Source organism: Gopherus flavomarginatus, chromosome 2 (assembly GCF_025201925.1).
Source record: "Gopherus flavomarginatus isolate rGopFla2 chromosome 2, rGopFla2.mat.asm, whole genome shotgun sequence".
Lineage (NCBI taxonomy): Eukaryota > Metazoa > Chordata > Testudines > Testudinidae > Gopherus > Gopherus flavomarginatus.
Window position 1 is genome coordinate 30,379,867 of NC_066618.1, and position 13,200 is coordinate 30,393,066.

General features: G+C 44.3%; 1 protein-coding gene across 2 annotated transcripts in view; it reads left to right on the top strand.

Moving 5' to 3' along the window:
* The first annotated feature begins 941 nt into the window (after positions 1–941).
* Positions 942–13,200, top strand: part of ITGB1 (integrin subunit beta 1) — an 80,593-nt gene continuing 68,334 nt past the window's right edge. For both annotated transcript variants that reach the window (XM_050939069.1, XM_050939070.1), the window contains exon 1: positions 942–991. In XM_050939069.1, the coding sequence (XP_050795026.1) occupies positions 983–991 (9 nt within the window). In that variant the 5' untranslated portion in view covers positions 942–982. The remainder of the gene's footprint in view (positions 992–13,200) is intronic.

The window sequence follows — 13,200 nt, forward strand, 5'->3', positions numbered from 1 at the left end:
AGGCTCTGGGCGGCTCTAGCTGGTGCAGTTTGCAGAGGCTCCACGAGGCACTGACCTCAGGCAGCCCCTTAAATAGCAGCTGCACTAGCGCTGCCCTGCCAATTCCTGGGGATGGAGGAAGTCCGCGCAGCTCCCGAGAAGCAGTGGCATGTCCAGTTCCTAGGCAAAGTGGCAACCGGGGGCTCCACATGCTGCCCCACCTGCAGGTGCTGCTCCAAGCACCGGCTCTGCCGTTCCCATTCTGCATGGAGCTGGGGATGGAGCATGCGTTGGCCCCGCTGCAGCCAACTGGACTTTTAGTGGTCTGACCAGAGCTGCCAGGGTCCCTTTTGGACGGGGTGTTCCAGTCAAAAACCAGACACTTGGCAACCCTAGTCTACAGCCAGGAAGGCTGGACACTTACTTTTCCTTTTAGCTGAGAGTCTCATACAGTCACTTGAAACCAGGTGGTGGGGCTATAAATAAACAAAAACAAATAAATAAAACCACCTACCAGAACCCGCCAGGCTTGTAATTAAAAGCAGGAGTGTCAGCAACACACACTGCGGCAGCCTGGGACCGGGAGCACGAGTGTCTTACACTTGGGCAGCGCCTGTGCCACTTGCCCTGGCGCTACTGTATATGGAGGGTGTCCCTAGCGGTAGGCGAGTCGGTCGGTCCAGAGCCCTAGTCCCAGCTCCCGGGCCCAGTGCCCACGAGGAGCCCCCGCCAGGCTGCTCCCCCGCCCAGGGGCCGGGCCTAGCGGGAGCGGGAAGGAATGCGCTTCCGGAGGGGGAGGAGGAGCGGCAGCTGGGCCCCAACCCAATTCCCACCCCCCTGCGGCCCGCACACGGGCTCCCAGCGAGCAGCACGGCGGAGGGAGCGGCGCCGGGCAGAGACACTCAGGGGACAGCGCCAGGGGCTCCCGCTGCGCCGCGGCCCGCCCCGCCCCGCCCCGCTCCGCTCCGAGCGCGCCTCTGCCGCCGCCTTCTCCCGCGGAGCCATGGCCAAGGTACGGGGCTGTGGGGCCGCGCTCGCTGCTGCTGCGGGTTTCCGCCCGTTTGATCCGCGGCCCAACACGGGCCCGTTGTGCGGGGAGCCCGAGCTCCGGGCCCCGCGGCGAGACTCGGGGCACGGACTGCGTGACCCGTTGGCTGGGAGGGACGGCGCTGGCCACCCCTATGGCCAGCGGGACGGGGCAGGGCACCGGCCGCTGCGTCCCCGGCGGCTAAAGTGTGGGGCGCTGCCCGGCTGTGCTGGCGCTATCCGCCCCGGGGCGCGGGCGGCGCGCAGGGCAGGGAGCCAGTCCGGGCCGCCTCAGGGCAGTGGCAGCGCTGGCTCCCCGGCCCAGTGCAAGACGGGGCGGGGCTGCCCCTTATGGGCCCCGGTTAGTGTCAGCGTGGCCAGGGCTCCCGGCCCTAAAGTGAAATGCCCCGGCCCTTTGTCCGCCTGTCTCCCAGCCATTCAACGCTGTGGGGGCTCGGCCCAAGGTCTGCCCGTGGCGAGCGGCCGCGCAGTACCCCGTGGCACTTTCCACAGGGTAGAGGCTTTATCCCACTGCCTCCCTGAAGGATGGGAGCGACCCTCATCTGCTCTGCTCCCTGCCTTGTGGAGGGTCCTGCACGCACCCCAGAGGTGCTGCTTTTCTGCGGCATTTGTGAAATGCGGTAGGAGTCTAGAGGCTGAAGGGAGGCGCTTTGTGAATGCAGTATTAATCCTTGTTCAGCCGAGCAATACTAGCTAACTTCTTAACTCGCTTGGATACTAGCAGCCGCGTTCGTAAGGTGCCTTAGAGAAACTACTAAAAAGACAAGGCCCTTCCCCACGCCCCGGAAAGGTTTTAGACACGGAGGCGGCATACAACAAGGAAGGAGGGAGAGAGGAAGGATGGATGGACAGACAGACAGAGCTACAGTAGTAAGGTCATACAGTGACTCCGCTTAGGAGTTTGCAGATCTGGGAAGTTCCCTATCACTTTTTTTTAATTGTGACCTGATTTCCTTGCGTATGTTGAAGTACATCAGTGAAAGCAAGCTTGTGTAACATTTAAATCTGATTTAATACATTGGGATTTTGCCTGATGATGTGACATTCTGACTGCTTGATAGTTCAGGATTTGTTGTTTGTTTCTCTCATAAGTGTGTGTTTTTCAGGATTTTATAACTACCATATAAACTTGTTGCAGTCTGAAGGAGAGCAGGGAATGAATACTAGGTCTCAGAATGTATTCAACAGATTACATGCTTTTTGGAAAAATACTCTAGCTGCAGCAGTATGAAAGCAATATAGTTTTTAAAATATTAATTATTTCCTCAATATGGCCTGATCCTTGAGGAAAATAAGGGCGAGCATTTTTCCTTCAGTCACTGTAGAGCTACTATATATTATGTCAAAATTTGGACTAATTTGGTGGGAAATGTCTAAAAATCCACCCATTGGTCATTAAAAAATTGTAAAATAAAATCTGAATGGTTTGATTTATCTACTGTATCTGTCATCAGTATGCCAGTAAGGCCCTGCTCATGCCGTTACTTAAGCGCATGAGTAATTCATTAGGTGAGCTGGACTGCTCATGTGCTTAAAATTGAGTAACAGTGTATGTGTTGGTGTAAATAGGGCTTTACTGGATTACAAATAGGTCCAGGCCATCTCTGGTTTTGATGCATTAGAAATTCAAGAGGAGATTATTCTTTGTTTAAAAAAAACAGAGAGAAAACTTGAAGGATTGAGGTTTTGGATTTTTTGATTTTCCTTAAGTACTTTGACTAATGCCACTACCAAGTAAATTCAGAAATATCTAAATTTAAATAAGCCTTTGAAAATCATGAATACATGGTAGCAAAGACATAGTCTATACATCTGCCCTACTGATAATAAAACTGATGATTCACTCTCCTGTCACACACTAAAATTAGTTACCTCAGGCAAATGGTTAAGTAGCATTGTGCAAGGCTGCCTAGAGCCGCATGTAAAGCCTGTGAAAATGGAGAGCAACTAGCAGTAGATGGGCAAGACCAGGTGAGTTAAGGATGACACATTGTTAACTTTACGCTAGGTCTACATTTGCAGAGTTTTTGCACTGTCAGTTTCACTAGCGATAATGAACTGGTGAAAGAAAAGCGCTGGTTTGTGTACTCAATTCCACAAGTATCAGAAAGTGTTTCTATTTGCAGCACTTCCATTGTGGCCGATGAGAGCAGTGCACTGAGGGCAACTATTCCACAGTGAAGCTCTCTCCATTTTAATGATAGGTCTTGTGGGAAGGGAGGGTGATGGCGGGACATCCTGGGTCCCTGCACAGCCTCCTCTCCCCAAACACTTATCAGCTCCAGTAGCTCAGCATTGCTCCAAGCTGGGGATCCTTTGCTCTGTTAAGCAGGCATTATCACCTGGCCAGATGATAAGTGAGCACTTGCCAAGAAAACAGGAAGGGGAGTTTCAAAGTTCCTGGGGATTTACAGTGGGGGAAAGGGTGGATGTCTGCTTACTTGGCATCAAAGCAGCAGAGCTGCTGGTCAGAGTGGTCACCTAGGCACTGTGGGATATCCTGTGGAGGCTAAAAGTGCTGTAAATAGGAAGAACATGTCTTCACTTGCACATCACTGTAAAAGCATCACCAGTAAGAGCTGTTTGCCTCTTATGGAGGTGGTTTTCTTTTTTCGATGAAACTTCTGAGTTTCACCGCAAAAACTCATTGGCAAGTGTAGATGCTCCCACGGTTTTTGCGCAAAAAAGGGACTTTTTTGCTTTAAATGGCAAGTGTAGACATGCCCTTAGTCCTTTAAAATGTTTTAAATTAAATATATTGAGAAGTGCAAGATTGACAGCTATGGAGACCGGAATCCTGTCTTAATAAAATGTAGAGCTAGAAAACACCTTTAAGGTTTGTGAGCATTTCAGTACTGGAGCTCTGGACTAATGGATTGAGCATTCGACTGGTAGTTAGAAGAACTGGATTCTTTTCATAGAATTATATAATCATAGGACTGGAAGGGATCTTGAGAGTTCATTTAGTCCAGTCCCTTGCACTCACTGCAGGAGTAAGTATCCAATGATGGAGATTCCACCACCTCCCTAGGCAATTCATTTCAGTGCTTAACCATCCTGACAGGAGGTTTTTCCTAATGTCCAACCTAAACCACCCTTGCTGCAATTAAAGCCCATTGCTTCTTAGCCTATCGTCAGAGATTAAGGAGAACAATTTTTCTCCCTCCTCCTTGTAACAACCTTTTATGTACTTGAAAACTGTTATCATGTCCCTCTCAGTCTTCTCTTCTCCAGACTAAACAAATACAATTTTTTCAATCTTTCCCCATGGGTCATGTTTTCTAGGCTTTAATGATGTTCTTTGCTCTTCTCAGGCCTTTCTCCAATTTGTCCACATCTTTTCTGAACTGTACACAATACTCCAGTTGAGTAACTTTTCCTGACTGTCATAGTTTTGCTGTGTGATTCTGGGCAACTTGCTGTGTCTTTGCATCATTAACCTAATCTGTAAAAATGTTAATTTGTATCCACCTTTGTAAAAGGCTTTGAGATCCAGTTGAAAAGGGCTGCAAGTTATTTTCTGAAGTATTTATGCATCTTCAGGTATCTCAGGGGATGATTGTTCCCTGAGGTTTTTGTTCAGTCTAGTTTTAAATGCCCCGCTTTATTGAGCTTCAGTGACTTAACTTGGGAAATGATCCCGCAGTTGAATACACCTCAATCTCTGGAAGCTTTTTCCGATGTTCAGAATAAGTTGTCTTGTTCACAGTTTTATTCCTTTTCTCTTAGTTTACTCCTCTTTACTACACTAAATAATTCCTGTATTACCCTTAGTATGAACTCTCTTCAGTGTAAACATATTTGTAAACAGTTGTTATGTCTCCCTTCCTTCTATGTCCTGGCTTAGTAAAAGCTATGTGGTACATACTTAGTTCTTCAATCTTTCCTAATAAATCAGTCTTTCTAGCACCATGATCAGACTTGTTGATCTCAGCTATGTAACTGTCAAAATCTTTATGGTAACATGATATCTAGAATTGACATTTTCAGGTGTAGTTGCACCAGAAAGCCCATTAAGTGGGCTGTTATATGTTTACTCTATGAGAGTTTGGTTTGTATAAGCAGCCCAAAACATTGCAAAACTGATACATAAACAGGAACAGTTCCTCCCATTAGATAGATGGATCTCCCTCCTATTTATCATTACTCATTTGATAGGTTAGCCAGTTTTCAATTTACAAACACATTCTTATCCACGTGACAGCAGGAGAAAATCACACTTGAACCAGTGTGGCCGAAAGTGGAATGTCTACAGGAGTGTAGTCTGGTCTTGGCATTGATAGTTTCTTGCACTAGAACCTTGAAATGAAAGGAACTGAAGGACCATTAGAGAGACAAGTTATTTATATCCTTTTTCTATAGAATATTGCACAACTGCTTTGTGACTGAACCCATCACAGATAGCTGAGACCCCCTTGGGACTGTCACCTGATATGCTGAAATTACCTCTGAGCCCATTTTTCCTGCCAGCTTGGGACTTCCAGAATCCTGTCTTGTTGAGCCAGACATGTTAGCCATCCGGCCCAGTGTCCCATCTCCAGCCGTGTCCATCGCTGATGCTTCAGAGAAAGGAGATAAAAAAACTAAACAAAACAAAATAAGTTGTGGGTAGAAAACATCCTCTCCTGATCACACAGGTAGCCAGCTGAAACCCTGAAGCAAAAGCTTTTAGGAATATAAGACATAGACTGGAAGTGAACCCTAGGGCTGCTGAGTCTTGCTCTCCACTGTCACAAGTAATCCTGTCATACCGTTCCAGTCATACATTTGCTCATAAATTTCTTATAATTACCATCTAATAGAAAGTTTACTTATAGAAACGATGGCTCTTCAAGTATTGCCTCTGCATATTTCCTCTTGCAAGATGTGCTCAGAGCCACTTCAAGCCTGAGTAAAAGCGAGCTCTAGCCTACATTCAGTCGGGCCAGCTAGCCCAGGTTTAAAGCACTACCGAACTCAAGTGAAAGGGTTTGGTGTGTGGACAGGAAGTGGAATTAGGGTCAGCATTTGGGTAGCAGCTTGAGTTAACTCTTTCCGCAAAGACTTAAGAATGTGATGTTTAGTAGTGTGAGATAAAGAACGCTCTCCAAAAGGATCAAAAGGTAGTGTATCTGCATACTTTGCCAGCAGTAAACTCAGATTCCACATAAGGACAGGTTCTCTGAACTGATGCATTAACCAGACCTTTCAAGAATCTCATGATGGTGGGATGGCTGAAGTAAGTGCCCTATGGACAGTGGTATGATGAGTTGGAACACAAGTATTCTTTCACTGATGAAAGGGTGAGGCTAAGAAGGAGACCACTGTGATAACTAGTCTGTACCAGATTAAATTAGGGTAAAGCAGTAGGTCGAGACAGATTATTTGACACCCAAAGAATAGAGAAGACTTTTTGCTTGTTTTGCTGTTCTTTTTCTTTTCAACCTGCAGCAAGTTATTCATAATTTTGAGCTTATATTTTGGCTAGATCAGTCATCTTCTCTGAAGTCCTTACTGTATGAAAACAGTCCTGTTAAAAATTTGAACAGAAGAAGGATTGAACAATATTTGCAAAGTTTAGTTTTATACAGGTTTGATTTGGTGTTAACTGAGGTACTTTATTCCTGCAATTGGTTCAGGGTTGTCCTGGTCCTGAGATAAATGTTTTATGGTGCATGTTAGATCAACTCCATTAGTCATGATAGGCAAGTAGTGCATGAGCTGCATGCTTGAGGGGGGAAATTAGTCTTGGTTCATTAAAGGTATGCTAAATATCTATCCATGTCTTGTTATTGTGTAAGGCTGCAACTTATGTGCATATGCAAAATGTCAGCAAATACAGAACATCTTAAACACAGCATTTTAAAATACTTGCTCATTGATTTTACTAAACAGTTGTGGAGCTAGTGTCTAATTATTTTAAAAATAGCCTCCACATGATCCAGAATACACTATAGTAACTCCTCACTTAATGTTGTAGTTATGTTCCTGAAAAATGCTACTTTAAGCAAAATGATGTTAAGCATATCCAATTTCCCCATAAGAATTAATGTGGGGGGGGAGTAGGTTGCCAGACAAAATACTATATTATATATATATATATATATATATATATATATATATATATATATATATATATATTACACACACACAGTATAAGTTTTAAACAATTTAATATTGTACACAGCAATGATGATTGTGAAGCTTGGTTGAGGTAGTGGAGTCAGAGGGTGAAAGAGAGTGGGATATTTCTTAGGGATTATCTTACTGCTAAATGATGATCTAGCACGCGGCTGAGCCCTCAAGGGTTAACGCATTGTTGTTAATGTAGCCTCACACTCTATAAGGCAGCACGAATGGAGATAGGCAAGAGTGCATGGCAGAGAGAAAGACAGGCTGTGAGAGAGAGACGTGCATTGCCCCTTTATGTACTCTGACCCCACTCTAAGTACTTGCATTTTTAAGTAGATCTCCAAGTTGAGACAACAGCTGCTGCCAGCAAGCTCCCTCCTTCCTGAGCCCTGTCATGTCCTCTGTTCTGTGGAGGTGGGGCAAAGGAGAGGGGGACACTCAGACAGCACCCCTCTCCCCTCACCCCTGCACAGCAATCAGGAGGCTCCCAGGAGCAGCTCCAAGGCAGAAGGCAGGAGCAGCACATGGCAGTGGGGGGAGGGACAGCTGAACTGCCCAGCAAGTGATAACCTGCTGGGTGGCTGCCGCACAGGGAACTTAAGGGAATGGGGAGCTGATGGGGGGGCTTCCGGTCCACATTGGTTCCAAGCCCCCACCAGCTAGCTCCAATGGGTTGCTCTTTCTGTAAGCAGTGGACAAAGCAGGCAGCTGCCAAACAATGTTATAAGGGAACATTGTGCAACTGTAAACGAGCATGTTCTCTAACTGATCAGCAACCTAATAATGTTAACTAGGATGACTTTAAGTGAGTTACTGTAATTGAATTGCACAAAGGCAAGTCTACCACTGTGTGGAAAACAAGCAAGGATGTCAGTGTTACTTTTTCTTGGGTGGGGAAATCACTGATCAGAGTAAAAAAACCAAACCAAAAAAATGGAAATGACGAGTTTTCTTTTTCTGAAGAACACACTGTGCAGGTTATTTGATGCAAATTGTTTAAATTGTATCGTAAAGCAGTAGGCTTCACAAACATAGCAATGCCAACGCAGAGAGTTTTTTCTCTTATCTAAGGATGTGGTGGGCAGGTTGTGAATTTGCATCTTTGGGTGCAATTGCTTGCATAGCTTTTCAGAAAACAAACCAAAAACAAGCCGTCTTGACTTACTTAATGTCTTGGGCTCTATTGATTCTAGCAGTTTTTGCAGAATATTTCCATCCTTGCTCTAGCATTATTGATTATTTGTGTAGATCAACTACTGGCATGTTTATGACTGAGGCTGCTTGGAGCTAGTGTAGTTAGAGGTAAAATGGCTTACATTAGCACTTAACTGGTCCTAGCACTAGGGGACATACACTGTTAGTATAATAATTAGAATTGACTTAATTTCCAATGTAAGGAAGGCCCTAATTGTTTGAGTATGCATGTATTTTGGAATTTGCTGTTACAGCTGTCTGTCTTGAAGCAGTTTTTAATTGCAAAGGCTGTTGTGCCCACTTGGTCATTTAATGTCCTGTCTACACAGGTTCAACTGAGGAACCTCCATCTTATGGTTAAAAGTTAGTTGTGGCTAAATCCAGTTCTGTTTGGCTGGCTAGCATAGATGGAGCCAACCTGAGTTTTAAAAAATGCTCTAGTTCATAAAAGAGACCTTAAAACTATGCTCTAACCCTGAGATCCCCAAACTGTGGAGTGTGCCCCCTGGGGGGCGCCAGAGGAATGTTCGGGGGGACACACCTGGGGCCTGGGCCAGCCCCCATGGGAGGTAGAAGGGAATGCTACCCAGCTCCATTCCTGGCTCTGGCTGCTGACCCCAGCTGTTGGCCCAGTGCCCTGGCTGTTAGCCGTGCGCCCCAGCTGCCAGTCCCCTTACTCCTGTCTGTATACCCTCCTGGAGCTGCAGCCCGGCCTCAGGTAGGGTTGAGCACAAGTGGGGAGGTGGCAATGTAAAAGTTACTTGTTGAATCTTTTTTCAGATTAGATAAGACCACCTCTTGGAGAGTGTCATTTTAAGTTTTGTAAAGCACCTAGCATATTGGTGAGCCCCAGTCTTGATCTGGGCCTTTGGGTGTTGCCATAGTGCAAATAAATAACTTATTCAAAGGTTAAAGTTGGTTTTCTGTCAGATCAGGTTGTACTTTTGCAAATATTTATACTAGAATTGTGGGTTTACATATTTGTAGGAATCTAGAGTGTTAAGTGTTCTGACACTTACAACCAGACAGCTATCTCCACCATGGAACTAATTTTCACTGTGAATAGGTAACTGGTGCATGTGAGACATTAGCTCATGGGGTCCTACAACCAACGTAACTGAGATCAGGAAGCAGAATGTCATTTGCTAGCCAGAATTTTAAGGTTATATGTATACATTGGGGATGGGGTGGTCTGAGAGCTTTTTGTTACTTAATGCTCAAATTGCCAAGCATTTACCCAATGGTGTGTGTGAATAGTCTGTGTTTCCTGCAAATGCAATTCTAAATCATTTTAGAATAATAAATGATTAAGTTTGCAGTTGAAATCTGGGAAATAAATATCTGACTTTAGCCTTTGAACAATTAATTGGGAGCCTGAAAAGGAACTGGGAATAAATAATTTCAGCCTTGTATTCTTTTCAGTCTCTACCCTGAGCTAGACGGCATGTTGAACCTTTGTCCAACCTCAGTTAAACTCAGAATGGCAAATAACCAAGAGTAGTTTGTTAATGACAGTGGTTAAATTCTGTTGAAGGACATTGAGAATGGGATTTGTTTATTACAGAGTGCCTGGATCCCCAGTCAGGATCAGTGTCTAGATGCTGTGCAAACATGGCTAAAGCACTGATGCTAGCTTTGCTGTATACATGGCAGTGAATTGCCTGAAGCTTGTCTAATGAAAATCTACTTCAGCTTGGCTGTGCCATTGCTGGGAAACAACTAAAAACCATGTATTAGGAATGGCAATATACAAAAACGTGTAGGAGAATGCTTCAACCTCCCTGGCCTCACTACAGCAGACCTTAAGGTGGCCATCCTGCAGCAAAAAAACTTCTGGACCAGAGTTCAAAGAGAAACTGCTGAGCTTCAGTTCATCTGCAAATTTGACACTATCAGCTCAGGATTAAACAAAGACTGTGAATGGCTTGCCAACTACAAAACCAGTTTCTCCTCCCTTGGTTTTCACACCTCAACTGCTAGAAGAGGGCCTCATCCTCCCTGATTGAACTAACCTCGTTATCTCTAGCTTTCTTCTTGCTTGCATATATATACCTGCCCCTGGAAATTTCCACTACATGCATCTGACAAAGTGGGTATTCACCCACGAAAGCTCATGCTCCAAAACGTCTGTTAGTCTATAAGGTGCCACAGGATTCTTTGCTGCTCTAACTAAAAAACACTTATCCATAGAATCACCCTTGTTGCTGTTTCATTCTGCAAATTCTGTGAAGTAGAGGTGCTTAAACTTGCAAATTAAGATTGTGAAGATATATTTTAAAGTAAGTTTGTGGCCTTTAAGTCTCTCTAGGGCAGTGTTTCTCAAATGCATGCACTGTGGCCGCATGTGGCTAGGTGCTTTTCTTGCTGCCAAAACTTCCTGGGCAGTGATTGTGGGCTGGAGGGGGGGGGGCAGCAAGGTGATGTTGGGCCTTGCCCTCCCTCTTGAGCCACAAACGTTGGAGGACAGTTCCCCACCCTCCCAGGGGTGGTGAGGCTGTGGCAGGCGGCAGGCTCTGGCCTCACGGCAGTGGGCTTTGACTGTGGGGCTTTGGGATCTGGCTTTGGCTGCACAGTGGCAGCTCCGTCCCCTGGCCATTGTACTTCAGCCTCCCCCTCCCCCCTCTTATTGCACCTGGTCCCCGCTGCTGTTCCTGGCCCCTCACCCATTCACCCCATCACTCCTGGCCCCTACTGCCTCCCTACCCACCTCCCCATCCAAGGCTTAGTTTGTCCCCCATTTGCCAGGGCCAAGTAAGTCTGCTGTGAAAAGTGATAACTTACATGTTTGTTAATATCACTTTTCACTGCCTCCCAGCTAGCTAACAAGTCTTTGCTGTGAAAAGTGATATTAACAAACATACAAATACACCTCTACCTCAATATAAAGCTTTCCTTGGGAGCCAAAAAATCTTACCGCATTATAGGTGAACCTGCGTTATATGGAACTTGTTTTGATCCACTGGCGTGCACAGTCCCTTCTTCCCCCAGAGCACTGCTTTATATCCGAATTCATGTTATATCGGGTCACATTATATTGAGGTAGAGATGTATCACTTTTCACAGAAGCAGACTTACTAGCTAGCAAGTCTAAAAAAAAAACAAAACCCAACAATCAAAAAACAAAAGAAACAACAACAAAAAAGACAACAACACGCAAAGCACCTTATTTGTGTTTCCATTCTGTTTAGTCCAGTAAAGAATAGAGACAACTGTATGTTGTTGTTATTGAGTCTTGAAAAACACTCCCTCATAAATAAATTAGTATGATCAGACATGTGTATGTGCACGTGTATTTGTTTTTCCTAAAGTTAATTAAGTATTTTAGGAAAAATTATCGAAGCAGCCACCAGCAAGAGTTGGTTGCCGCACTCTGACGTCATCAGAAATTGTTGTGAGAACTCCTGCTCTAGGCAATCCCACTAAAATGGGATGTTTCATTGTTTCAAGGTTGTCTTGTAGCAGAAGAAACAACAGTGAACATCCACTAGAACAGAGGTAGGCAACCTATTGTACGTGTGCCGAAGGCAGCATGCGAGCTGATTTTCAGTGGCAAGCGCACTGCCTGGGTCCTGGCCACCAGTCCGGTGGGGCTCTGTATTTTAATTTAATTTTAAATGAAGCTTCTTAAATATTTTATAAATCTTATTTACTTTACATACAATAATAATTTAGTTATATATTATAGACTTATAGAAAGAGACCTTCTTAAAACATTAAAATGTATTACTGGCATCTGAAACCTTAAATTAGAGTGAATAAATTGAAAACTCGGCACCATTTCTGAAAGGTTGCTGACCCCTGCACTATAATTAAAGAGGAGTTTTTGTTAACTACTGCAGAACCCCATTGATTTATTCTGGGGATTTGGGTTGTACCTAAAATTATGGTTAAATGTAAGTCAGTTAAAATCTGGTAAATTATGTCTAGAAAAAAGAAGAGGTTACTTGATCATGTGTTTGTGCCAGTCACTGAAAGGTGAACATTGCTATGTAAAACAAGATTTCTATTTAAATGTTGGGTTACTCTGTCATCTGCCAACTGATAGCTTCCTTCAAAATGTCACTATGGTAATATGCAGTGAAATGTTTCTAGACCTTTTTGTAAGAAGCAAGTAGCTAATAAACCTGGCTTGCTTAAGCTTCTACAGTTTTTTAAAAATAAAAATACATACTTTTTCCTTGCTATTTCTTTACAATGAAGGTAGGATAGATAGCTTGCCGTTATGAAGAACAAGGTATATTTCAAAGGCAGAACTGAGTCATGAGCACCAGTTGTGGTCAGCTGTGTAAGAACTATATTTATATGCTGAACTAAATATTGTGTGTGAATAAATTCAGCCTGTAAGGTACACAAAACTAAAATAGCCTCCTACTGGGAGGAGTGGAGGCTGGACAACATAATAGGATTATTTTATATTGGCACAAAGGACATTCATGTATGCTACTAGAAAAGCATAAATTGCTGTGTGGGATTTTTATCCTCTAACCAGCTGAAGTGGAAATGTTAAGATGGAATGTGTGTCTTGCAGGCTAACAAGACCTCTACAACCTGGACTTAAAAGTGTTAAATACCCAACACAAGAGTCTCCAGAAAGTGTTAGTGTCAAATTGCAAGTAAGACTTAAATTTACCATTCCTGGCCCACTTAAATAGAAAGGTTTCAGAGTAGCAGCTGTGTTAGTCTGTATCCGCAAAAAGAACAGGAGTACTTGTGGCACCTTAGAGACTAACATTTATTTCAGCATGAGCTTTCGTGAGCTACAGCTCACTTCTTCGGATGCATAGAATGGAACACGCAGACAGGAGATATTTATACATACAGAGAACATGAAAAGGTGGAAGTATGCATACCAACTGGAAGAGTCTAATC